Genomic DNA, 27,916 nt, shown 5'->3' on the forward strand with positions numbered 1-27,916 from the left:
TTGCTGTAAAAATCATATGCATTTATTTAAATTTCTAATTATTTTAGAATCTTGTGTTGCAGCATATTGTAAATTATTTCATCTGCCATCGGAGCAGACATTAAATTTTATAAACAACTGTAACACGGGGAATGTGTATGTGTTACATTTATTTCTGTAATATGAAATTAGTTCAAATTATAATTAATGAATGTCATATTTAAAGATTTTGTAAATTGTTGACACTTTTATATAAAAAATTATATTTTTTAAAAAGTATTTATCTAACATATTTGTAGTTGTTTTATTTAATTGATAAGAATTAAATATTTATTTGACAAATCATATACTGTAAACTGTGTAGTTTTAATATCTGCCAAAAGAGGGCAGCAGTGCGCCAGTGTAACACGTGTTTCATAAGAAAAAGAATGAAGCGGAATTGTTTCCACCAATCAGAGCAGAGGAGGGCGGGGCCAGACGGCGGTATTTATGTGTGGAGCGAGTTGTTGCGTGACTCATCGCCGCCCAGATTCTCTTCATTCCGAGAAGCAGCTCCTCCAGACCGACTCGTTAGGACCCACGTTTCTCCCCCACAGCCGGACAGGATTGAGATGTTACATTTTAGGTTCTCCACAGTCCTGAAGGAGTGTTTTCAAGCCACCGTGAAGCGTCCCTTCCCCTGCCGCACCCAGGAGAGCTGGTACCCGGCGCCCCGGCACCACCGCTGCCTCGGTTCTGTTCCCAGTGATGCTGCTGCCGCCGCTGCTGCCGCGCCGCGCCGCACCGCGCCGTGCGCCGCACCGCGCCGCTCCTACTGCGTGAAAACAGAAGGCGCATCCACCGTGGAGCTGGACGAACACCTGAAGAAGGATGGGGCCGAAGGAGACAAGTACGTTTGCTGGGTTTTCTCTCTCCCGGAGGAGGAGGGTTATGTTAGTGGGGAAGGGAGTTATGCGGGGGTCACGGTGAGTCATGACGCACATGAGCGGATGCGGCGTCCTTTCACCGCCTGAATAAAAATGTCATGAATAACCCGTAAAGCTGCCTCCTCCCAGTTAGAATATGAACATATGGTGGCGTCCGATAACATGAAACCATCAGAACCAGTGTAGGCGGTGGTAACGCGGACTGGAGGCAGTGTAACGGCCTGTCCCGGGTAGCAGCGGCGGCCACCGCACCTGTTGTTCATTTCTGTCTGGAGCTTCATTTAAAACCGCAACACGTTAAATTAACCCCATTATCTCTCCATCTGGCCAATCAGAGCGCTTATTACCCCCCAGCGTGTTCCTGCTCTGAAGTCAGCCTGCGAGTTGGAGCTGGGATAAAGGGCTATTACACAACATTTTAGGAGTTTAAAATCTAAAATACATATTATTTGTTATATTTGACATCCAAATGCACCGATCCACTGTTTTCACTTCTAATACCGATATCTGAGGTTTAGCACCAGCCGATACAGCAAAAACGGCTGAACTGACTTAAAACGTTAACTTTTGTAAACACAGACATAAATTTGCTGAATTAAAAAATAAATTTGATAACTCACACAAATAGCTTCACAATCTGGGCCAAACTCTTAAAACAACACAACTTTAATTAGATCAGCCAATCAGGAGGGTAACAGTCGGCCTGGCATGAGTTTTACTGGACAATTTAAGTAATATAATGTTAATGTCAAAATAATGCAAGAACACATTTTCAAAATCAATCACTTTAAATTCTAATGAACATTTAACACTGGAATTTAAATATCCAAAAAAATTAAAAAAGAACAACAGAAACAACAAATAAAATGAATTATGAAATATCTGCAAACAAGCTGAGAGCAAAGGTCCAGACCGAAACCTTTATCATCCAGTTTTTAGTAGAAAGAGAAAAACAAGTTATGCAATTGGAAATTATTCAGTTTGTTTTTATTTGTCATGATTTATTAATTTATTGATTATTGTGACAGGTCTAGATAGCAGCCAATGGAAGATAAATAATAAAGAAACTCTCAAAAATCTTTTAAGGCCGTGCCGTGGTGGCGTAGCGGTTAGCGTGACCCGTATTTGGAGGCCTTGAGTCCTCGACGCGGCCGTCGCGGGTTCGACTCCCGGACCCGACAACATTTGCCGCATGTCTTCCCCCCTCTCCTTCCTTGTTTCCTGTCAGCCTGCTGTCATATAAGGGACACTAGAGCCACAAAAGCCCCCCTGGAGGGGTAAAAAAAAAACCTTTTAAATGGTTCAGAAAGTGCTTAAGATCTGGAACACTGATCTAGAATTACTGTCAATATTGGGACCAATACAGATATTGATGATGGTTTTACCTGAATTCCTAGAAATAAAAGTGAATCTTGGATCAGCAGCTCCACCAGTTAATTCTTGTATACAATTTTGAACCTTTACATCAGGAAGTACATTTTCTTTAAAGTCATATTTGATATAAATAGCATTTTAATAACAACTGAAGGAAACAGTTTGTTTGTTAAGCTGTAAGTAAGTAAACTTTATTTCTATAGCGCTTTTCACAGACCAGGGTCACAAAGTGCTGCACAAAGTGTAAAAAATAAAATAAATTAAAAGCAACATACAAAACAATAAAACACAGTATTAAGCTAAAAAGCAAGTTTAAAAAAGTGGGTCTTAAGTTGTTTCCTAAAAGTGTCTATACAATCCAGAGATCAAATGGTACAAGGTAGCTCATTCCAGAGGCGAGGCGCCACAGCTTTAAAAGATCTGTCTCCTCGAGTCTTAAAATGGGTCCAAGGAACCATCAGCAAGTTCAGACTGGACGACCTGAGGCTCCTAGTCGAAACATAAGGCTGGATGAGGTTCTTAATATAGTCTGGCGCCTGTCCATGAAGAGCTCTAAAAGTCAGTACCAGGATTTTGTAGTGCATCCTGTAAGATACAGGCAGCCAGTGCAAACTTTTGAGGATGGGTGTAATATGTTCCCTCCTGTGAGTGCGAGTGAGCAGGCGTGCAGCAGAGTTTTGTACAACCTGCAGACGCGCAAACTCCCTCTTGTTAAGACATGTGAACAGACTGTTACAATAATCCAATCTCGATGAGACAAAAGCATGAACAATCATCTCAAGCTCACCATAAGTCACCATCTTACGAAGTTTAGAAATGTTCCGAATTTGGAAAAAGCAGTTCCTAACAAGCTGATTTATGTGCCGCTCCATAGACATCGCTCCATCCATGAAAACACCCAGGTTGCTTTTAACTGTGCAGCTCAAGTTTCCGAGGTGCTGCTTAATTTGTCAGGAGCAACAATCAAGGTCTCGGTCTTGTTGGAGTTCAATAACAGGCTGTTTTCAGTGAGCCATTTTGTCACTTCGGCCAAACAACTAGTGAGAGTGCAAAGTTTATGTGGCTCACTTGGCTTGAAAGAGCAGTACAGTTGCAGATCATCGGCGTACAGATGATAGGACACATCACTGAACTTCTGGATGACCCTGCTCAGAGGAAGTAGGTACAGCAGGAACAGAACAGGTCCCAAGACCGATCCCTGCGGCACACCCCACAAAAGCTCTGCAGAATCAGACACTGCATTTCCCACTGACACACTAAAAGTTCTGCCAACCAGGTAAGAGGTGAACCATTTCAAAATGCAACCCGACATTCCAACCAAATGTTGTAAAATGGGGAACACGTGATGCTGCCCCTTTAAGACCAAATTTCCAGCTGTTGTAAAATAATCTAGTCCAGGTTTGAAGAGTTGGTGTATCTGAGCTGACGGACAAGTATACACAGTCATTACCATATAATTTTATTTAATCAGCAACATAGAATCATGACGTAGATCGTCAGACACTTTGCTATTAACAGCTGTGTGACATCCTGACTTAGCGGTTTAGTAGGTTAATGAGATTAACACGGCCGTGTTGTAGTTGACTGCAGCTTTAAATAGTCTCTGCTTTAAACTTGAAACCAGGACAATGCATGTATATCTATCTAGTTATCATTGAAAACAATTTAATACTTATTTTCGCCATAACTTGTCGCATATGCTGAACCAACGGCTCCTCTGATGGTCGGACTGCTGCAGGCGCAGGCAGGCGGGCGCAGGCGGGCGGGCGCAGGCAGGCGGGCGCAGGCAGGCAGGTGGGCGCAGGCGGGCGCAGGCGGGTGCGGGCGCAGGCAGGCGGGCGCAGGCAGGCAGGCGGGTGCGGGCGCAGGCAGGCGGGCGCAGGCAGGCGGGCGCAGGCAGGCGGGCGCAGGCGGGCGGGCGCAGGCAGGCGGGCGCAGGCAGGCGGGCGCAGGCGGGTGCGGGCGCAGGCAGGCTGTTGATGATCTGATGGCTGCGCCTCCCTTCCTCTGCTGGTTTCCAGGCGACCGCCGGGTTCCTGGGCTCGGTCCGATCTGTTTTTACACGTTCTGGACGAGCTGGTTACCGTGGCAACGCGTGGAGTGTTTACTCTGCTGGAGTGGAGAGAGTTAGCAGAACAGCTTTGCATTCTGGGAAATGTGCAAAGCGTGGCAAACTGCTGCTGCTGCATGGTGGAAAACACAAGAGGATTCTGATAAAACGGAAAAGTTTCCTCATATCAGCTGATCGATTAACAGAAACTAATAAAACCAAATCAGTAAATACACAATGGATCATTGATTACTTCAGTAAACGATTATTCTAATGATTAATCGATTAATCAGTTTTTTTAAAGTTATTTATTCTGCAGAATTTTCATCTAACCACTGAAGCATTTCTTATATAATATTAAAAATGCAAATAAATAATCTGATTCCTTTATTAAATGATCAAATCAACATTTTATTTTCTAAAAGTCAATAACAGATCAAAGGATCAATCTGCAGCTTCTGACACCAACATGAGAAACTAAAACTGAACATCAATACAGAGATGATTATTGATTAACTGATTAATAACTGTTAAAGTGCAGAATGTCCAGATTTGGCAGCAGTGTGGTGATATTTCAGTCAGATAAAATCGGTTTCTCATGTCCGTATTTGTTGATTCCCGATCTCCAATCGATTTATCGGCGCGTTCTTCTTCTCTGTTTCAGGTTCAGATTCGTCGTTTTCACAGAGTAGAAAATGTATTTCTAGATCCGCTCCGATGGTTTGATCCCCTATAAACAAACCGATCGGCCTCTTTGTGTTGGAAACAAAGAGGCCAAAACAAAGCATGGCTGCTCCACCTTCCTGCTCTGACTCTTCAAAATAAGAGCACAATGCAAACAGGTTCCCTCAATAAGCTCAAATTTACAAAACATTTTTTATTATTGTGTTTTTAAGATCATTCAGAGCTAAAATTGGAAGTGGATGATAAATATTAATTACACGTCTGCAGTTTTTTTGGGGGGGCTCTAGAGTCTTTTTTCAAAGTAGGCTGACAGGAAAGGAGAGGGGGAAGACATGCGGTAAACGTCGTCGGGTCCGGGAGTCGAACCCAGACATGCGGTAAACGTCGTTGGGTCCGGGAGTCGAACCCAGACATGCGGTAAACGTCGTCGGGTCCGGGAGTCGAACCCAGACATGCGGTAAACGTCGTCGGGTCCGGGAGTCGAACCCAGACATGTGGTAAACGTCGTCGGGTCCGGGAGTCGAACCCAGACATGTGGTAAACGTCGTCGGGTCCGGGAGTCGAACCCGCGACAGCCGCGTCGAGGCCATGTTGCCTCTGAATGTGGGTCGCGCTGACCCCTACGCCACCACGGCACGCCCCACATCTGCAGTTTTTACTCGTATTCAGGTTGGATGGACAACATCTGAGAAAATCAGGTTGCTTTGACTAGGCCGTTTGACACTTGACTGATCTCATTCAGACCATTTTATTGTGGTTTTATGCAGGACTGAAGCGATTAATCTGATTAGTTGAAATACTAGTAAACTAAATAATAAATCTAATTTATCTAAGAAAAATAATAGTAAATAAAAAACGAAATGCTGTTTAATAATCAAAGTTTTACTTTAGAAAAGGAAACGTGGTTAAATGAAAAATTCAATTAATCATCAGAATCATTGAGTTTCAGCTCTGGTTTGAAATTTGCTCCATAATCAATAACTTTAGAGTATTAATGTGTGCAGATGAGAGCTGGATGAACGCATGAATGGATCAGCAGCCATGTTGACTTTATTAATCCGCCTGCAGCAGCGAGGAATCTCTGGAACGCAGAACCAAACGCTGCAGACAAAAAGTTACCAAATACCATCTGAACGGGCTGCGAGGAACCGTGAAGGTCGTCCAGGGGAACCGTGAAGGTCGTCCAGGGGAACCGTGAAGGTCGTCCAGGGGAACCGTGAAGGTCGTCCAGGGGAACCGTGAAGGTCGTTCAGGGGAACCGTGAAGGTCGTCTAGGGGAACCGTGAAGGTCGTTCAGGGGAACCGTGAAGGTCGTCCAGGGGAACCGTGAAGGTCGTTGGTGTGTTTTGTATTTTCAGCCTGCGAGTCGTTTGTGATGTCATAAATCTTTCAGTGTCTCTGTCCTCACTGAGCGCGCTCAGACAGGACCTCAGATGGACCGGTTCTGTTTTAACCCGACCCAAACGTCCTCTGACTCCTCCCACAAGCCGGCGGCCGGTCAGTGCGCGGTCGGTTACTGCAGCAACGAGTTGGTCAGTCAAGAGGTCAAAAGGTCAAACCTGCTGGTTGAGTCCAGGAAACCAGCAGGTTTGACCAGAACTGGAAGGAAGATGGAGGACAGAGCATCCATCTGTTCATCCATCCATCCATCCAACTGTTCATCTTAACTTTAATAGAAATTAACAAATCAAATCAAGCCTAGATCAGAATACCTGATCAACTCGTCAAATACTAAAAAGTTTATGTAATATTTACTTATTGATTAAAAGCATCAAAACTTTGATTATTTAAGTCTAAAATAATCTTCCACTCTCACCATTAAGTGTTTCCCAATAAGCAATAATCAATCAATGAACTGCGATATAAATGAAAATGAGCTCAGTGGTTTTCCGTGTACAGAGACTTTATGATTATGATCAGTTTTATTTATGTTTCAGTCGTTTGAGGTTTTCTTTTCCTTTTATTTTCTATTTTAAATGTTTTCCATTTCCAGTGTTTCACTTCATTTCAGTTCACAGATCCAGTGAAAATTAAAGTTTTAAAGTTTTCCATTGTCAGTTGAAAATGTTGTCAAAACAACAATATTATCAAATACGGGTCGCGCTAACTGCTACGCCACCACGCCACGCCCAGGTGGTTACTTCTTTCATTTCATTTAATTTAATTTAAGTGTTTTAGCCTGAGCTGATTCATGCCTGCAGATTTTTAAAGTTCACGTTTTGACAGAGTAAAAGGAAGTTGGAAAGTCTTGAGCTGCTCATTGTTTTCTTTCCTGTCAGTGTTTCCTCTGTTTTGGTTTAAAACTGAACCTGAAACTGAAGATGAAAACTTTCCTCCTCTGAAGGACGATCACAAAATACTTCACTACCTGCAGCATCTTTAATTGGCTCCAGTTTATAAATGTCAACGTGTTTCTACTCTAAAATCAAACATTTAGAAACTACACTGAACAAAAATATAAACACCCCGTGTCAAATATTAGAGTTTTATGAACATTTGGGTTACGCAACATATAGAGAAACTCAAAATATATTTTCAGTAATTACTGACCTTCTGATATTGATGTTATCAATATCAGCATTGATGACATTGTGGTTCAGCCATTTGTAGCAGATTGACGGTCCTTTGAACATGATCAGGATCAGGTTGAGGAATCTGGTTCTGACCCAGTTGGCTTCCCGTAGGCAGAACAATGTGTCTGTTGTTCAGACCAATAGTCTCATCAGCTGAGTGTCGCTGGTCTGAGCCGATCCTCAGACGGACGAGCCGACGTGGCCGTCTGGTGCTGAGCGGTCAGACGAGGATGAGGAGGATCTCATCCTTGTCTGAGGATGAGATCGTCTGAGGATCTCAGACGATCTCTGAGATCGTCTGAGATCCTCAGACGATCTCAGACAGTCCCAACAGTCCCAACAGACTGGGACTGTTGGGCCCAGTCTGTTGGCCCAACAGACTGGGCCAACAGTCTGTTGGCCCAGTCTGCTGCCTGGGCCAACAGACTGCCCAGGCAGTCTGTTGACGGACCATTATCGGACCGTCGGTACGGCGTCCTGCATCCAACATGCCAACGGCTCCAACATAACATCTGAGGCTTTATGACTTCTGACATAATGTGACATTTCGGGGCCTTTTATTGTCCAGGCCAAGGATTGTCCAGCTGTTGCTCATTTTGTCTGACCAGCCAGTGGACATGTCCCACAATGCACCGAGTAAAACAACAACTCACTGAGTAACGCTCACTGACAGGAAGTTGGATTAAATATTATACACAGTTCAAAAGAAATATTACTTTGGTACAATAAAATGTCAGCAATGCTCATTTACAGTCGTTACTCCACATGGCAACAATATTTGACATGTTTATATTTTTGTTCAGTGTAGTTTGTGATTATTTAAACCTCTAATATGGATTTTTATTTTCATTTTCTCTGAAGAAAAAACTACAAGTATAGAGTGACCAGCCTGGGCATACTAGCTCTTAGCCTGTCTGGTGCTAGCATTAGGATAACAACTAGCATTAACTAGGCTAACACTAGCATTAAGTAGGCTAAGGCTAGCACTAGACAGGCTAACAGCTAGCATGCCCAGGCTGGTCACCTGCCACTCCTACTTTATTCTTTAAAGAAAATGAAAATAAAAAAACACATTAGAGGTTTAAATAATCACCAACTAGGTTTCAAATAGTGTAGTGTTTTATTCCACACTTTTAATTTAGTTTACTTTATGCTAGCATTGGGCTATCTAGTGCTAGTATTAGCATTAGGTTATCCAAGGCTAACGTTTGCCTTTCTAGTGCTAACATTAGCCTATCCAAGGATAATACTAGCCTACCTTTGCTATTGGCCAGCTGAGGAAGAAGACTATCCATCATGCTAGTTGTTAGCCTATCCAAAGCTAATGTTAGCTAGTACTCTCCCTGTTATTAGCCTGTGTGTGTTGCTCAGTTAGCGGTGCTAGCCAGTCATTAAGCAGATGAGTTTTCCTCTGTTTTGTTGCTGTCAGAAGGAGGAATCCAGGAATCCTGCCCAGTTTGGAGGATCTGCTCTTCTACACGGTCGCTGAAGGTCAAGAGAAGATTCCAGCTCACAAGTTCCTCACAGTGAGTTCCTGAATCAGAACTTCCTTCCTGTAGTTCCTGTTAGCAGAGCCTTGTAACCGACCTCTGACCCTGTGAGCCAGGCGCTGAAGGCCACTGGGCTTCGGAGCGGAGACCCCCGCCTGAAGGAGTGCATGGAGATACTGAAGGAGACGCTGAAGAAGACTCCAGACGGCGTGACGCTGGACCGCCACCTGTTCAAGAAGTAAGGCCCGCCGGACTCACCGGAACCGCGGGTTGTTCCACTCAGACCCGGTTCCCGTGGAAACAGCAGAAATGACGACTTTCTGGCTGTGCCTCTCCACTCTGCATCAGTTTTTACTCTCACCCAGTTTGTCAGACTTCAGAGTGGCTGAGCTGGTCGGCAAACTGCAGCTGCATGGCGCCGCCGCGCTGTCTCAGCATGCTGTCTGGTTCTGTTCATCAGGTGTGTCCAGAGCAACATTGTCCTGCTCACTCAGGCCTTCCGCAAGAAGTTCGTCATCCCCGACTTCCAGTCCTTCACCTCCCATATTGACCAGCTTTATGAGAAAGCCAAAAACCTCTCTGGAGGGCAGGTGTGTCCCTACGGCCGTCAGGTTTTGGGGTGTTTTTGCTTTTTCATGTTTATCGTTTATTTTCTGCATTCGGATTCATAATCGTCGGCCTGGTTTGGGTTTGCTGCTCTCTGCTGGGATTGAAACAGGAGAAATTTGCCCTTCAGACGTGTCAGAAGCATCAGAGAGCTGATACTTTCACACAGCGCTGCAGGATGTTCTGCTGCTGCAGCCTGAGAACAAAACCTGCTGACTAAAACATGGAAAATTCACACGTTGCACTCAGATGGAGCCGCAATGGCAGCGCCGCCTGAGGAAAAACTAAGTACACCCCTGATGCTGCCACAAGACATCAGCAGAGTTCACACCTCCATCAGCAGGTCCCACTGACCCTAGAGGAGACGCTGGGGAAGGGTCAAAGGTCATCGCAAGACCATCTGAACTCCCCAGAGAGGAAAATAATTCCCAAGATAAAAATTAATAATTATTTGTTTAAGATTAATTCATTCAAAAATAAAAATTAATTAGAAAGTTAAAAATATAATAAAGTAAAAATGTTAAAAATTTATTTTAAAAATCACAAAGATAATACAATTAATAAAAATAATGCAAGAAAGTAAAATATCAAAAATAATAAAAGTAAAACCACTGAAAAAATTACAACAAAATTAAAGTTTAAATTATTATTATTTTTTCTCTCTTTCCCTCTAAACCTCCTGTTAATGATTTGGATAATCTTCTGTCACCTTCCCCACCGAAAAAGGGTCCTATTACATGTTTGTATGAGAGATTGTGCTGTCTTCGTGAGTCCCCAATTCTCTCAATCAAAGCGGCATGGGAAGAGGACTTGGGTTTTCTGTTTCCAGATGACTTGTGGGATAGAATTCTTTACCGTGTTCATGGTTCGTCACTGTGTGCCAGACACGGACTAATTCAGTGTAAGGTCCTGCATCGCACTCACTGGACTAAGGCCAGGCTTTCTAAAATATACCCAAACGTTAGTCCGGAATGCGATCGTTGCCATCAAACACCTGCCTCACTGATCCATATGTTTTGGTCATGCCCATCACTAAAGCAATATTGGACAAACATTTTTGCAGCCTTGTCTGAAGTAGCTCATATGTCCATCCAGCCTGATCCACTAACTGCATTGTTTGGTGTACTTTCTGAGACGGTTTCTTTGTCAAGACTTGAGGCTGATCTGGTTTCATTTCTCACTTTGTTGGCGAGGCGTAGAATATTGCTGTGCTGGAAATCAGCTTTACCTCCCTCATTTGAAATCTGGATTAAAAATGCTTTACACTTTAGTAAACTTGATAAGATTAAATTTACCCTACGAGGTTCCACAACTAAATTTTTAAAGACTTGGCAGCCGTTTTTTGATTTTGTTCGGACATTGCCGTCCCGTATGGTGCCCAACTAAATTTTGCTTCTGCCTGACCTTTTTATTTACATTATCATATTATTTATCAAATTATTTATTTTGTCATTAATACCCATTGATGTACCTTTTTCTTAAATCCTCCCCCCCACCCCTTTTTTTTTTCTTTCTTTCACTATTAAGACCTATATTTATATCATTGTACTTTGCACACAAGACTAATGTCTTTTTTATTTCTTCTTCTAACATATCTACTTTTTGTTTTTTCTTGTTTCCTTTTCTTATTCCTCTGGATTTTATTTGGGAAGGCTTATCCATGTGTTCTGTACGACTTATGTTCGGTTCTGTTATAGAAAAAAAAGTTTACATATCTTGTTCATATATTTTTGTACATTTTGTATTTTGATGTTAAAACCTAATAAAAAAAAAAAAAAAAAAATTATTATTATTTTTTAAGTTAAAAATAATCCGCTTCCTAAAATAATGACCTTTAAGGCAAAGAAGAAACTTTTGACAAAAAATGACAGGCTTTTATTTTAGGAAGGTGATAAAAAATAAAGAATCTAAATTAAGTAAATGATCAAATATAAAAAAATAAAATTAAAACAAGAACTGGACTGAGGTTAGCAGCTGCGCTGGATGAAAAACTTCTGGAACAATGTCCTCTGGACAGAGGAGACCAGACGCGTTGGACCAAGATGGAGGAAACCAGACACGGCATATCAGTACTGTGGTGGAGGAATGATGGCCTAGTCAAAGTCCAGACTCGTCCTGATTGAAAAGCTGTGGTGGAACCTTTAGGAAACGTTGGAAACAGGAGAGTCATGTGGCTCATGGGGTGTACCTAGTTTTTCAGGTCAGCGGCTGGTTTTGGTCGTCTCTGGGCGGATTTGTCCGTTTCTCCTCTGCAGAAGCAGATTGGACGGGTTGTTGTTGTCGGAGGCGCTCCTCTGAACCCTGAACCTCAGCGCTGAAAGGCGATGCCTTCCTTTCTCACTCTGGCCTCGCCTCTTTTTCCAGGTAGCAGATTACATTCCTCAGCTTGCCAAGTTCAGCCCGGACCTGTGGGCCGTCTCGCTCTGCACCGTCGATGGACAGAGGTGAGACTTCCAGCAACAACTCAATGTTTTCCACTGAAACGCCACATTTTACCTGACAGAGGATCAACAGGGCTTTATGTCTTTAGATACATATTAGCATGATCCGGCAACAACAAAATCATAAAATAAAAGGGCACCACGTTTTAGTTTTTATTGATAACGAGAAGTATTTAATGAGGTGTTGTACCCAGTTACACCACACGGTGGCGGTGCTACATCTTGCTCTGCTTTGAAGAAATCTTCGAGTTTCCGTTTTAGTTGCAGGTTAATGACGATCACTAACCTCATGGATATGATTTCCATCAAGTGTTTATCATATATTTTTTGTTATTGTACTAACTAGCCTAATGTAGACTGTGAGCTAAATAACAGTTCCTAGTTTGTTAGCATTTCGGCGCTAGCATGCTAGTTGCTGCGCTAGCTTAGCAGCGGTAATTGTACCTGAACGATACTTGGTATAGAAGCATAAAATAAAGTATTTCAGTCAGAAATGAACACAGTATGTGAGCAAAAATATGTTCATTATGTTAGAAATTAAGTATTTTATGCAAAATAACACTTTTAAGTGGCCTTTGTTACTAAGCTTAGTTTACTGTCCAAGAACAAATGTTTGTATGTTAGTTGTTCCTGGCCCAGTTCTCCCATTTGCAGCTTTACTGTCCTCAGGACATCATGTCCTCACCTGGAGACATCAGACTTCACGTCTAAAGGCGTTTATTTCTCTGAAATTGGGAAACTTGTACAGGAAGGTAATTCGCAGCAGTACTGATCAATGATTAATGGCGGTGTGTACCTGAAGCTGCTTTCTGATTGGCTCAGCGTGTGTCTGTGGATAAACGACTCCATAAAGATAAAACTGTCTTGTTATGAAGTTGTGACCTATTTTATTTTTATTGGCCTATTTAAAGGATCCTGGTTATTTAACCTACTGCTGCATGTTGACCTTTAATGAGTGGTTTTGTTTTTGCACAGGCACACGGTGGGCGACACTAAGGTCCCTTTCTGCCTGCAGTCCTGTGTGAAGCCTCTGAAGTACGCCGTGGCGGTTCATGACCACGGCACTGAGTATGTCCACAGCTTCATCGGGAAGGAGCCCAGCGGCCTGCGCTTCAACAAACTCTTCCTGAACGAAGACGGTGAGACTTTACCGGGCCAGAACCGGATCTGCTTCCTGCTGCTGCGTAGAGACAGGAATGTCGCCGTTTTCTCCCCGGACGTGGTTTAACTCGCACTAAACACTTCCTGTGTTGATTGGTTGTCGGAAGCAAAGAGCTGCGTCTAGAATCAGTTTGACAGAAAGTAGAGCTTGGATTTCCAGATCCCGCAGCTCTGCTTGGTTTCCCAGGTGTTTTAACATCTGGTTAAGAGTAAAAATATAAAAATAAAGTGACATTGCATATAAAATATAATGGAAAAAATGAACATGTAGTAATACATATAAGAATGAGAATAATCAAATTGTAAAAATTAAAAGCATAGTATAACTAAGAAAAATATTAGTGATACAAATCAAAATAATAAAATGATGATGGTGCAAATAAAATATGTAATGCGAATAATGAAAATTTAAAATGACTAATAAATTAGGACATAATTAAAAATAAATACATAATGAAGTGTATTAATTTAACCTGGCTCGTTTGGTTTTTAAAACCTGTAGAAAAGTTTTGATTTTGGAGTTTCTGTTTTAAATGAATCCCTTCATTCCTTTACTTTATTTGTGCCGTGTTGAGTCTGTTTGTTCTGCGCTTGTTGCTGATTTTCCTGTGAGCTCCTGTTGTGACGGCGACTAACTGAACTCCTGTTGTTTTGGCAGATAAGCCCCACAACCCCATGGTGAACGCCGGAGCCATCGTTTGCACGTCGCTCATTCAGGTAAAAGCAGAATCGATCTGTGAAGGGTGGGATCTCTGAGCTTCTACTCCAGATTAAAAATGATGATGAATAGCAGAAATGTTTGTTGCTGACTGTTAAGGTTTAAAATCTCCTGATTTAACCACTTTAGATGATTTCTGCTGCTTTTCTCCTGCTGAGTTTGGATATTTCTGACTCGCAGCATTTCTCAGCCTTCCTGGATATAAATAAAACCAACGACACTCGGATGCTCCTCTGGGCGTTTAGAGGCCTCGGCTACTGTTGGCATCTGAAAATAACCAAAGTCTCTGCAGCAGACTGTTGGTGTCCCCAAAGGAGACACAAGTCTGGAATAAATGCTGCATTAAAAAGACAAACATGTAGTTGCTAAATTAAACCAGACAGGACTTTAAATTCCTGAAATAATCTTGAAGCTGCTCATAGAAGCAGGAGGCGTTTAAGCAGCTCCTCCTGTACTTGTCGGGTCGGAAAGGTTCCAGTGATTTATGAGGCGCCAGGTTTTTCTGCTGTGCTCCACACCTGGCTGCAGGAAACGGGGACCTGGTTTCACTGAGAAGGTCAAATCCCGACTCAGAGGCTGCATTTCAGAACCACCTAATCAGACACAAATGGATTCTTCTGGGCATCTAGATGGTTCTTAGGTCAAACTCACTGCAGCATCAACGATTGAATCGTGAAAACAAAATGAGCCCAGTTCTCTTATTAACATGGTAATGCTAATAGCAGCATCGCTGTAAAGCAGCAGACTACAGGCTAGCTAACCAGACTCTTTGTATTGAATTCTGCACAGGAATTCCTGTATAAACTTATATTTAATTAATAATAATATACCTGCAATAATCAATAGTTCAGTTTATTTAAGCAGCAGATGGACTGATTGTTTCTCTTTTGTTTTAAATCAAATAAATTAGATCATATCTTACGGCTTTAATGCTGCTGTGTTTGGTGTTTAGGCTTCTGAACTGTGGTGGGCACCGCTAACTGAGAAGCTGGTTGTGCTAACCTTAAAGAGCTAGTTATAAAAACAAGTTCCACTAACGCTGCAGCGCTACACCAACACAGTATTTAACAGGAGCTAATGCTAGAGCGTTATAATACAACATATAGGAAATGCTAATGCTAAGGCGCTAATTTCTATAACCCTGAGCACCAATTTAGTTTTGACATTATAACTGTAATGGCCTTAAATATTGTATTTTTCTGTATTTTATTTTTTTTCTTGCTTTAAGTGAAATTATTAGTGAATAAAAACAGAGGAGAGGAAATGGCAGCTGAAATGATCTTCATCCTCTTCAAAATAAGAGCATGATTAATGATAAACTAAAGTCAAACTTGATTCAACTGGATGGTTATAAAACAGCCAAGTAAATTTATTTTGAAAAATTAATGTAGCGGAAGCTAGACTAAAATGCTAAAGCGCTAAGCTAAAAATTAGCTCTGCTATTAGCATGTTAGCAGATGGGTGCCCAGCACTGCTTCTGAAGCATAAGCACTGCAGCTGAATTGACCCCTGAACTTCTGCAGCCCCTGAACCGGGCCCTCCCCCACCTGTTTCTAAAAGTATTTCTGAATCTGCGGCAAAGTAAAACCAGCCAGTAATGTTTGATTAAAATGTTTGTTTGCTTTTGTTTCTAAGTTTTGAAGTGAAGCTGATGTTTAGCCTGTAGCTGGTTGGATTTCCGCCGGTGGGTGACGGCGGGGCCGCCGCCCGCCTCGGCCCCTCACTGTGTTTCTGCTGCTTCAAGGCTACATGTTGTTGTTTGTGTGTATGTTGCATATTTTCCAGACGTAGGAACTGTGGGAAATAATGACTGCTGCTGCAGGTCAAATGACGTTGGTAATTTTTTCTTCCTTTTCCATATCTATCCTCTGACCCCCCCACTCTCCCTCCTTTCTCTCTGTCCTCTCCTCCAATCAGCCGTTAGAGCCATGTAGTGACTGTTAACACCTCCATCTGTGACAGCGTGCAGACAGCCCGATCAGACTGATCAGATCAGTCCACTGAGTGCAGCTCGCTCAGTTTTAACTCTTCACATGTGCATGTGTGCAGATTGTTGTTGCTGTGTTTTCCTGAGGCAGTGAGGGCCATTCCTCCCTCTTTCCATCCTCCTCCCCATCTGTTTGGGCTGATAACCTCTTCAGCGCATCCACACCTGCATTATCGTAACAAATAATGCAGAAACCCAGCTGTCACCTGCACACCATGCACGCACACACACGCCTACACACACACGCACACACACTGCCAATCTGGTTGTTCTAGATTAGCTAATCTACTAAAATCTCCTCCAGCTGCAGGCAGACTTTTCTCTCCTTAAATTCAGAAACAATCATAATTATAACGTCACTTTATAGAGGCAAAGCTGCAGCGTTTAGGTTTTTATTTGTGATAAAATAATTTCTAATTCTGTAGCTTTAACCTGTCAGCAGTTAGCGTCCTCTGCTGCCCCCTGCTGGAGGACCTCCTCTCACTGTCTTCTTCTGTTCTCTCTGCAGCAAACTGCCAGCAACGCAGAGAAATTTGACTATGTGAGTAATCGGATCCTAAATGTTCCCCGCATCCGGTCAGCAGCCTATCAGCAGCTCCGTTTCTCTTCCAGGTCATGTCCTTTCTGAAAAAGATGGCAGGAAACGAGTATGTCGGGTTCAGCAACGCCACGTGAGTCTCTGCGTTTAATCAACACACAATAATATTTATCATCAGCAGGGATGAAAATCTGGACCCACATCTGAAATATTGAAAATTATAAGGAAGCCAAAACCAGATTGCTAATCCCAGATTATCTGAGTGAAAGTCCTGGATGGTTTTCTAAAATATCACTGCAGAGGGAGAAATCACACATCAGAGTTCAGCATTTCATTTACAGGAATAAATTTGTCCTTTTATCAACATTTACGGCCGTGTTTCTGAAAATTTAACACAGCGTCTCAGAATGGAGATGAAGTCAGTTTTAACATGGGACTGATATCCATGTTGATGAAAATCATGTTTTATTTTTTCTGCCCCGCTGAGAAGCTCAGCTTTGGCTCCAACTAACGAAGATTTTAGTCGTCAATTATTCTGATTAATTGTATACAAAAATTGGCACATTAACCATATATTTTTTATTTTTTTTAGCACATTGTCTATTTTTGAATCTAAATACCAAGACTAATCAATTAGTAAATTAGTTGATGATCATTGTGAACTGATTGATCTGATTGTTTCAGCAGCGCTGATCGATTCTCCTCCAGAGTTTCTTGCTGCTTTTTCATTCATTTTTATTCCAGAACCCGAATAATTCCAGGTTTAATGAATTTATGTCAATTTGAACTTTGACCTGTGAATCACTGAGGTGTAAAAATACGAACAGCGTCGTTTCTGAAATTTATTTCATGTTGTGAAGGACGAAGCATCGTCAGGATTCAGACACATTTCAGTTGTTTAAAGATATAATATTTTCTTTTGACGTTAAAACAACTTGATTTACTTTTTTCTGTTTTTCATTTTTAATGTTTCTGTCTTTTTGCTATCAAATCATGCATTTGAGGAAAGAAAACCTGCAGTTTTCCTGTTTTTATTTTTTTATTTGTTTTTTACAAGAATATCTGCTCATTTAATTCTGTTTTTGAAAGTTTTTCTGTTCAATTTTTAAATCCTCTTTTATTTTGAATTCTTCCTGGTTTCCAACATTCGGCCGTTCTGTCATGTGATTGAACTGGTTTATGGAAAGATGGCGGCTGCCTGCATGCTTTCTGCTGCATGCTGGGAGTGTTTTCTAGTAAACACCTGAGGCTCCTGTTACATCATCATCATGTGATGATGATGATGATGAGCTCCTCGCCGCCTCTTGGCAGCGCTAACCGACGCCTCCATGCTTCCTGTAACTCTCTCCCCTCTGACAGATTCCAGTCGGAGCGCGAGTCTGGAGACAGAAACTTCGCCATCGGATATTACCTGAAGGAGAAGAAGGTCGGCCATCTGCTAATATCAGGAAGTTTCATTAAACTGGAAACACTGAAAAACTGCACAATATGTTACAATTTATCCTTGTGGCGACGCAGTTTTAATCTACGCTTGGTGAACGTGGTGGATTGTCTGATCGGCATAGAGGAACGTTTTTCTCCTCACAAGTAATTAGTTTAAATCAAAAATCAAACTAATAGCTGGATACTTTCTAATTTAATATTTAAAAACGATGTATCAGATATAATTGTCCAAATTCTTCTATTTTAAAGATTAAAATGAAGAACTAAATTTTATATTCACAAAATAACAAATTCAACACCTTTCCAAAATAAGTATTTGTAAAATTTGGAACTGATTTCTGATCAAAACAAGTTTGTTCTTCATTTATTAAAGTTTCTCACAGCGAGTCGAGGATCCAGAGATTAGACTCAAGATTAGCAATACTTCATAACACACAGTAAATTACTCCTGGAAGTTTTTTTGTTTTTTTTCAAATTGTCATTCAAGTAAATGTAGGGTTAATTTTTACACCAACATTTTGTAACAGATTTCACATCTAATATCAACATCAGAACATTTGCTAATTTTTTTTTACCCCTCCAGGGTCTTTTGTGGCTCTAGTGTCCCTTATATGACAGTAGGCTGACAGGAGAGGGGGGAAGACATGCGGCAAATATCACTGGGTCCGGGAATCGAACCCACGACGGCCGAGTCGAGGACTCAAGGCCTCCAAACGTGGGTCGCGCTAACCGCTACGCCACCACGGCACGCCCATTTGCTAAAAGACTCAGAGATCCGTCGTCTTCCTGCTTTCAAACAAACATCACAAAGTTTCACGAAGGGTTTTAAAAGCTTTGTCCAGTTTAGGAACATAACATTTCACTGAATCGTCTCCTTTTTTTATAAATAAAAACTGAACCAAACATCAGCGGAAGGTTTCTTTATGAAGCTGTTTATGATGAATATTTCATCTGTATTATTAGTTTTTCTGGTGGTAAACTGTCTAATATTTGTCTGCAGTGTTTCCCTGAAGGAACCGACATGACGTCTGTCCTGGACCTTTACTTCCAGGTGAGTTTTTATTTACAAGTATAAAATATGAATGGCTGAATATTACCCTCTGTTATTTCTCTCCTCCTTGAAGGTCAGACCAGTTTCTTCAGCTCATTTTTGTCCTCCATTTTGTTTGCTGACTGTTCTTCCAGCTGTGCGCCATCGAGGTGACCTGTGAGAGCGCCAGCGTCATGGCCGCCACGCTGGCCAACGGCGGCATCTGTCCCATCACGGGTGAGCGCGTGCTGAGCCCCGAGGCGGTGAGGAACACGCTGAGCCTGATGCACTCCTGCGGGATGTATGACTTCTCGGGACAGTTCGCCTTCCATGTGAGGCCCGGTCCGACCCGATTCGCTCCAGGTGGTTTCGCTCCTCTAACCGCTCTGCTGCCCCTCCCTCCGCAGGTCGGACTGCCGTCCAAGTCCGGGGTGGCCGGAGGAATCCTTCTGGTCGTTCCCAACGTGATGGGAATCATGTGCTGGTCGCCGCCGCTGGACAAACTGGGAAACTCGGTCCGAGGAATTCAGTTCTGCACGGTACGGACAGAACCCGCCTGCTGGTTGTATTAATGCAGGACGTTTGATCAGGTTAGAGTAACTGGACCTGATGAGAAAGCTTAGCCCCGCCCCCGACACCGTCTGAAACAGTCCACCAAAAGTGGGCGTGGCCAAGAGGAGTGGGGGCGTGGCCAAGCCTCGGGCGGAGCAGAGGGGGTGTGGTCAGGACGACAGAACCACTGATGCTAACTTACACTCTATTGCTACATTTAGCAGCTTTTCAGACGTTGCTGGAAACCATTTCAGAAATATCAACAAACGTAGCATCTTTTATTTCTCAGTGCAAAAAATCAAACTTTTTGTTTTTTAATGACGGATCTAGCTGCTCTTTTTTTTTTTTTTTCTTTCCAAGAAAGCAACTAGTGATAAGTTTAGTAACATTTCCAAAAAGGAAACATATCTAGCAACATTGTTTTCATGTTTGTGACCCAGTCTGGACCAAACTTCAGCTTCTAGACTCTCATCAGACTCTGCAGGTGAAGTTGGTGATATTAAATGGTTTTGCTTCTATATTTTGGTTTAGTTTAACAAGCTGGATTTCCTACGTTGAACAAATTATTTGGATTAATAGTCTGAAGAATCTTGTATTTTTCAACCTCAAACCCTTAAAAATCCTCCGTATTGAATGTAAACTTTCCAGAGGTCGATGGACTGCAGCTGTTTAATCAGTGATGGCGTCCCGGTTAATGGTTAGCATGGAAGCTAAGCTACGACTTCCTGTCGTTTTAGGATCTGGTCGAACTTTTCAACTTCCACAACTACGACAACCTGAGGCACTTCGCCAAGAAGCACGACCCCCGCAGAGAGGGAGGCGACCAGAGGGTAAGGACCGCCGCGTCCGCTAGCGGTTGTCATGGCAACCCTCAGTGTCTGTTTCTGTGATCCGTCCCAAAGTAAACAAGCCACTGTGGTCAGACGTTTCCATCCATTCATCATGAAGGGACCAGCAAAGGGTCATAACTATACATACAGGTTCAAATGTTTTCACACGCCCTCAGATTTACTGGACGGCGTTTCCTCTAACCCAGAGGAACGGCTTCACCTTTACAAGCAGCCAAAGATGGAGGAAACTAGATTTAATGTCAGATTATTGTCAAAAGTTACATCCAGGTTCCTCATAGAGGATTTAAATAAGCCATCAAAGGTCAGAGGTCATAGAGAGTCAGGACTAGAAAACACAGTGACCTCAGATTCATGAAGAGGGTTTACATCCTGCAGGCGGTAAGACCGTCGGGTAGAGCCGTCGTCGGGTAGAGCCGCTGGTCGTCTCCATAGCGATGGGCTTGGGTGCCATGTTCTTTAAAGAGCATATAAATGAAACCAGGGATGGACCCCTGAGGATCCCCACATGACGACAGGCTTTCTGCCAGGCCAACGTAAATTATGGGATGCCGTTTGTACAGTTAATCAAAAACTTTATTTGGATTATTTAGGCTTTCATGAGAGAAAATGGGGGTTTGTTTTTAAATTTCCACCATGTTCATTAATTTTCAATGTCAGTTTCAAACTAAATATTTAGTTTGGAACAAACTATTTAGTTAGTTTGTTAAATATTTAGGGAGAGGTGAGGCCCTTAAACCAGAGGGTGTGTGTGTGTGTGTGTGTGTGTGTGAGCCTGTATGCGTAGCTCCTGGCTGGTGATGTGTTCATGGTGACCTCTGACCTCGGCTGTTTGTGTTGAAAGGGCGACGCAGCGTGGCGCCGCTGCCCTTTTGGCCACCGGAGCCGCGTGGCTCTCTAATCCAAGCTGTTGATGATGAACTCCTCCAGCTGTTTTGTTGTTGCTGATCAAGCGATCGGTAATGAGACTAATTGATTATCCGTGTCGATTGAACAGCAGCACATCTTCGGACCGATGGATTACGAGAGCCTGCAGCAGGAGCTGGCTCTGAAAGCGCCGCTCTGGAAAAAAGTGTCTCCCACAGAGACGGACCAGGACAGCTCCACCACTGTAGTCTATAGGATGGACAAAGTCGCCGAGTGACCCCTGACCTCCACCGCCTGCTTCACCCCATATTTATATTTATAAAGCATGTAGACCACTATTTATTGCTTGTGAAGCGGTTGCTATGGGGACGAGCCGGGAAGCTCTTATTACTATTTCATTTGGTTCATATTTTCTCTGAATCTCTGAGATCCAACAATCAGCTTCATCTCACTCCAGATTCTGCAGAACCGCACGGGTTTTCTGGGTTTCTCTGTCAACAGGAGGCTCCGCCTCCAAGGGGCGGGGCAAAGAAGCAAGCAGCCAATGAGCACAGAGAACTCGTTTATGTTCAGATATGCAGAAATATTTTAGTTTTAGATGATATTTGCACAACAATGTAAGTGTTATATGCTGATGCGGTCTGCATGGAGGCTCAGTTATTGTTGGAAAGGCTTTTAATTTCTGAAAACTGACAGTTTGTACGAAGATTTAGAAAAATAAGCTCTGATCTTGTTTAGAAAAGTTTGAAAATTGTTGGATTTTACAGAAAAGTCCAATTTTAAAGCTATGAAATTTACCTAGTTGTGATATTTAAGTAAATTATCCATAAAACTTTGACGTATTAATGACCAGCTGCTGTTAATTCTTTCCTCCTGCAGTAGATCCTGAACCTCCAGTCGATTTCTCTGCTTTTATTTTAATCAATTTAAAGTCAAATGTAAATTATCTCCGTTTTAATCATGAACATTTTATCGTGTGATTTTGATGCGTTGGACCGACACCGTGACTGACCATGATTTTAGTGAGCAAAAGTATTTTCCAAGAGCTTAATTTGATCTCTTTAAGCCAACTGAGCAGCAGTGCACAGCCTCTTTTCACTGCTGGAAGAGTTTAGTTTTATTTTGAGTCGTTACTTTCAGAAACCAACGCAGCAGAGAAATGAAAACATTTTTGTTGCTTGCACTGGATTTTATTTAGTGACATCAGAGTAAATTGGGCTGAATGCAGATAGATGCCCGCCACACTTTCCAGAAAGAAAAAAACAATAATAATCATGCAGTGTTTGTTTCTAAGGTGCAGTTTATCAAAAATGTTCCGTTGTCATCAACCCTCAGTCAGTCGTTGCCGAGACTCCGGCCGCTCCGGGTTTTCCTTCCCGCTCCGGGTTTTCCTTTTTGCTCCGGGTTTTCCTTCCCGCTCCGGGTTTTCCTTCCCGCTCCAGGTTTTCCTTTTTGCTCCGGGTTTTCCTTCCCGCTCCGGGTTTTCCTTTTTGCTCCAGGTTAGCTCTGAGTTTTTCTTGGCTGCTTTCCGAATCCCACAGGTTTACAGAAAATCTGCAGAGGTTTTGCTGCTTTATCAATAATAACTGGCAGAAACGAGGTTTTAAAGTTTCATAGGAAACTCTGCGATAAAGTCCCGGTCCGGTCTGATCCGGTTTGGGTTTGTTTGATTTCCTTCCAGTCTTTCAGAGTTTTTCCAGGCCACGGTCGTCTTCATGCAGGTTGCTTTGGCGTCGTACATCATTCACACAAAAGTCTCATTTAAATAGCAGCATGAACCACAACGCAGAAAAAAATCGGATTTTATTAAAAAAATCATAATTGAGAATCAAAACCTGTTTGAACATGAAGATCCTCAGAAAGATGGAAGGAAAGTCCGACTAAACCTGGTCTGGATGAAGAGTTTTGCACAATGCTGTACTCCTCTTTATGTCCCATGATCCTCCACTAGGGTCAGAGGTCAACTAAATGATCAGAAAGGAAAACAAGCTGAAATCTGTTCATTGTATCACCTTTCTGTAAATTATCAGTGGATCTGATTCTTCTTCATGGCTGTTGGTGAGACGAAGGCAGCAGCGTTTTATTCCAGGTTCTGGTGCTGGTCTCTGTCTCGGTTCTGGTGCTGGTGCTGGTCTCTGTCTCGGTTCTGGTGCTGGTCTCTGTCTCGGTTCTGCAGTCTGTTTTCAGTATTACTGATCCGTTCTGCTGGATGCTCAGAGCAGCAGCTGTATTCTTTTGTTGTGTTGGATGGAAACTTTGGCCGGTTGCTGTCGCCCCCTGCAGGAACCTAAAGGCGTTGCGGGTGAAAGCCTTTAATGGTGGCTGCACCAGTTGGTGCTGGAGCCGTTCAACTGGTTTTAGGATGGAGTTGAGTTCAGACAGAGACGCTGCTGGAGCAAAAAATCTGATTTATGAAAACGTTTTTTACTTTGTCACATTTCTTCTTTTTCTTTTTGTTTTTTATTTCTCTGTAGATAAAGATTCAAAAGCCTCGACTGCTTTAAGGCCCCTGAGAGACGATTTGAAGCTAAATCAGGTTACAGCTTGATTTCACTGTAAATAGGCAAAACATTTTTTTAAAAATGAAGCACAGAGTTAAATTGCAGAGTTGTAACTCGCAGTATCATTGGCGTAGAAGTGAATTTTAAGTCTCTTTAGGAAGGAAGAAACTGGTCTGAGGTGGATCCCTGAGGAAAAAATCATTTGTTGACTCAGCTTTTTAAAAAATTTTTAGAGGAATTAATTTTTCTACTCTGCAGGATGCGCTCCATTAAAATCCTTGGGCTCATAAAAAGTTAAATCTGTAACACTTTAACCCGGTTTGTTTTTCTGAAAAGGACTTTTCCCTCCAGTCTGATTCATGAATCGTCTCACCGTGTGAGCTTAACGCCGGCGGAGCTTTTGAATCTGTTACTGATTGTTCTCATGAAAATCATCCGGTTTTGTTTTCTGCTCGTCATTTTTTTTTTTTTTTTTTATTCTCATCTTGCATTCTGAGTTTTGTACAGACTGTTAAATGTTTTTATTTTCTCCATTCTTATGTCGATTCTCATGCTGAACCTTTTATTTCTTTATGAAATGGTCACTACAGATGCAACTTGGATGAATGAAGATCATTTCTGCTTCTGTCTGACTTGGAACTGTGAGGTTTCTGGACTCAAACCAAAGATTTCATGTTTAATTGTGTTTCAGGTTTTAAATGTAGGAATGAAACCTTACATTTCCAAGTCTTTATGTGTATGAAGTCTCCATGATCTGTCCTGTCAGCTGATTGGAGCAGACATGACATCTACATTGTTCATTTGATTTTTCTTGTTTTGCCATTTTTGTCTCATGTATTAAATAAAATAAAGCTCTTATCTATCAGCTTCCTGTTTTGTTCCACAATTCCAACTTAACCCACCCGGGATAAAGAGAGTTTAGTTCCTACTGGGTGTTTGAAGCTGTGTTGGTCATCATCATGGGGGCGGAGCTTCAGGGATTACATCAGTAAGGGGTACCACAGGGTTTGCTATTGGGCCCATTTCTTTTTAGTTTATTTTTTATTAACCGTCGGGGAAGAGTTCAGAGTAGAGCTGTTGGATGACTTGATTCCTTTATTTACATTTAAAACTTAGTTTTTCTTAGAAGTCAAATACTGACAATGATCCAAATAATTTCATTCTAGACAGAAAACGGAAATAATCTGAGAATTCAAACATAGAAAATGTGGATTTCTTATTTCACTTTAGATTGATTAAAACTAGCTGTGGGGATCCTGACTCCATGGTGATGACCGGTTACGCCCAGGTCCCTCTTTAAAATGAGATCTAGATCTCAACGGAGATAACCTGGTTAAATAAAGGAATATATATGACAGCTGGGTTTTATAACGAGAGGCTAAACTCCACTAAAACCAGTAGAAACTTCATAAACCAGTTTTAGGTTTCTCCTGGGAATCCAGAACGTCATCAGGACCATTTTAAATGTCTACCGGTCAGATTTTACAGCCTGTTAGATGTTCAGTAGTTCTACGCACTTTAGTTTTTCTTAATATCACTAATAGTGATTTTTCTATCTTCATACAGTATTTATGTTCATCCTGCTGATTAATTTCTATTGTTTAACTTCAACGCTTCAAAGAAGGTTAAATTTAGAGGTGAACAAAACTGATCTTATTGGTTTTCATACGGATTGTTACATTTACAAACAGTTTACTGTATTAATTTTGAGGCGGATCATCTCGGATCATCCCGTCTCCGCCATGTTGCAGCGGTTTGTCCACCACCCGGAAGCCATCAGTTTGTGGAGCTGATGTCTGTGATTGTGTCCTCAGGTGAAGTCTGTCATCAACCTGCTGTTCGCTGCCTACACAGGAGACGTTTCCGCCCTGAGGAGGTGAGCATTTCTCCCGCTGAATCCAATATCAAGGTTTTACTCACTTCATCAACCAAGAAGCTCTGCACTGTCGCAGCTTTGCGTTTTATCGCCCCCTAGTGGCGACACAATGCGCATGTCTACTGCTGTTTTTGATGGCTGTAACCGGAGGCCACTTTATGACTGTATGTATGATCCATTGGCAGTAATCATTTCCTTCATTTAACTGTCTAACGGGACTGAATGAAGGGGCTAAAGTTTTATTTCCATGTTATTTATTCATTTGTAAAATTTACATAACTATTTAATCTGCAAGCTAAATATTTAGCTGTGGAAAATTAACTTAAATATAGTTCGGAGCCATTGCTATGTAAATGTTGGGAGCTATTAGCTTTGAGCTTTTCCTCTAACTATATGTTTAGCAAGCTAAATGTTTAGCAAGCTAAATGTTTAGTTTGGAGCCATTGACGCTCCGAGCTACTAACACCAAGGAGCTATTTAACTAGCTAAATATTCGTTCACATTAGGTCAAAGAAGTTAGCAAGCTAAATATTTAGGTAGTCCAGAGATAAATATTTAGATAATATGCAAATTCACTTGCCAACAAGCAGAAGTGGACTACCAAAATAAAAGGTGGGTTTTGGGGACCGTGTCATGTTTTCTATTCGTCTGTTCCTGTCCAACATTTACATTTATTTAGAAAAGGATGAGCCGTTTTAAATGCGATGCTGATTTTTATCAATGAATCGATGGTAACAGTGATGCCTCATGCCACAGCAGCAGTTTCTCAAGACCCAGCTTTTATTTTGATAGTCTACTTCCGTTTATCGGCACGTGCGTTAGCATAATAGCTATTTAGCTCTGAGCTAGCTAAGTATTTGAAGATAAGTTGCAGGTCTAGTCAGAAGTTCACATAAACCTTTCAGAGGAATGAAGATTATATTCAAGTTTTTAAGATTTATTTCAGATTATATTTTTTCCGGAAGTTAAATGTCCAATAACCAGTTTTGTTTGGATCTGGGATCTTTTTCCTGCTGGTCTGAACAGATAACCTCCAATCCAAACTGGTTCTGATTGGATAAATCCGGCCGACACGATTCAGTTCAGAACCCGGACTTGTGATGGGTTCTGGTTCTGGTCTGACGGGTCCAGAACCGCGGCTGAAGACGGGTGTGTGTTTCAGGTTCGCCCTGTCCTCCATGGACATGGAGCAGAGGGACTACGACTCCAGGACGGCACTCCATGTCGCCGCAGCTGAAGGTAAACCGGAACCAGAACCTTTAAAAAATCTAAAATATCATGTCTGAAGGAACATTCACGAGCCAGAACCGCACAGTATTCTGGGAGATGTAGGCAGAGGGAAGGCTTTAGCCGCGCAACCTCTCACAGCTAGCTAAGCTAAGTTGGATGGCATCAGCTCACCTACTCTTTGGTTACCTAGCAACTCGGTCATTCTTTGGTTGCCTAGTAACAACCTGCTGAGTTGCAGTTTCAGGTTTCTCCATCATGCCTCAAAATTGCTTAAAAATAAAAAAAAAAACGACATGGGTTTAATCTCCATGGTTACAGGAATGGTCACCCCTCTAGTTTGGCAGGATTTTTACATATTTGAAGCGAAAACTAAATAAATTGATCAGCTGATAAATCTGTCAGCCATATTGTCGTTCAGTTACCCAGCAGAACCAGTTAGCGTCTCTGTCTGCTTTCAGGACACCTGGAGGTGGTCCGCTTCCTGCTGGATGCCTGCAAGGTCAACCCGGTCCCTAAAGACAGGTGAGACCCGTCCCGCAGGTCCATTATCCGGTCCGGCCTGGTTCTGAGTCCAGCCTGTCCTCCTGCCAGGTGGGGCAACACCCCGCTGGACGAAGCCGTGCAGTTCGGCCATCACGACGTGGTCGCCGCCCTGCAGCAGTACCAGGAGAACTACAACCCGGCCGACGGTTCTGACAAGACGAGCAACGAGAAGAACCTGGACAGCCTCCTGTAGAACCACCGGATCGTCCGGAGAAAACCCGCTTTAGTGGCTTTGCTTTGTGTTTCCTGATGTAATGTGTGTGAGCTTCATGCAGCGTCTGTAATCCAGTGTTTACAGTATATTTACACATATTTAATTAAATATGAATATATCCAGTCAGGGATGGAACCAGAAACCTACGACAGTATCAGGGTCAGATGGAAAACAAAAAGATGAGAACATTTCAGCCAAAAAACTTTAAGATTAATCTCAGAAAATTTCTAGAAAAACGAAGACGGGCATTTCTGAGTTTGAAAAGTCAAAAAAATGTTGGAAAAG

The 27,916-nt window shown here is 42.3% G+C and overlaps 1 protein-coding gene across 6 annotated transcripts; it reads left to right on the forward strand.

Annotated features, from left to right (window-relative positions):
- The first annotated feature begins 380 nt into the window (after positions 1–380).
- Positions 381–27,888, forward strand: LOC102223675 (glutaminase kidney isoform, mitochondrial-like). 6 transcript variants are annotated; one of them, XM_023336714.1, is made up of 18 exons: positions 381–868; positions 9,019–9,112; positions 9,193–9,314; positions 9,537–9,666; positions 12,047–12,126; positions 13,099–13,262; positions 13,943–14,001; positions 16,498–16,530; positions 16,602–16,660; positions 17,887–17,953; positions 18,971–19,021; positions 19,156–19,332; positions 19,408–19,539; positions 20,290–20,382; positions 25,583–25,644; positions 26,807–26,883; positions 27,333–27,396; positions 27,466–27,888. In XM_023336714.1, exons 1-18 carry the CDS (start codon positions 408–410, stop codon positions 27,608–27,610), a joined length of 2,070 nt encoding a protein of 689 aa, XP_023192482.1. In that variant the 5' UTR covers positions 381–407; the 3' UTR covers positions 27,611–27,888. The 6 variants fall into 6 exon arrangements, with proteins under 6 accessions (XP_023192482.1, XP_005812289.2, XP_023192483.1 ...); XM_005812232.3 differs by having other exon boundaries at positions 9,016–9,112; positions 27,466–27,887; XM_023336715.1 differs by lacking the exons at positions 25,583–25,644; positions 26,807–26,883; positions 27,333–27,396; positions 27,466–27,888 and adding an exon at positions 21,398–24,633 and having other exon boundaries at positions 9,016–9,112.
- Positions 27,889–27,916: the final 28 nt, after the last annotated feature.

Source organism: Xiphophorus maculatus, chromosome 7, assembly GCF_002775205.1.
Source record: "Xiphophorus maculatus strain JP 163 A chromosome 7, X_maculatus-5.0-male, whole genome shotgun sequence".
Classification (NCBI taxonomy): domain Eukaryota; kingdom Metazoa; phylum Chordata; class Actinopteri; order Cyprinodontiformes; family Poeciliidae; genus Xiphophorus; species Xiphophorus maculatus.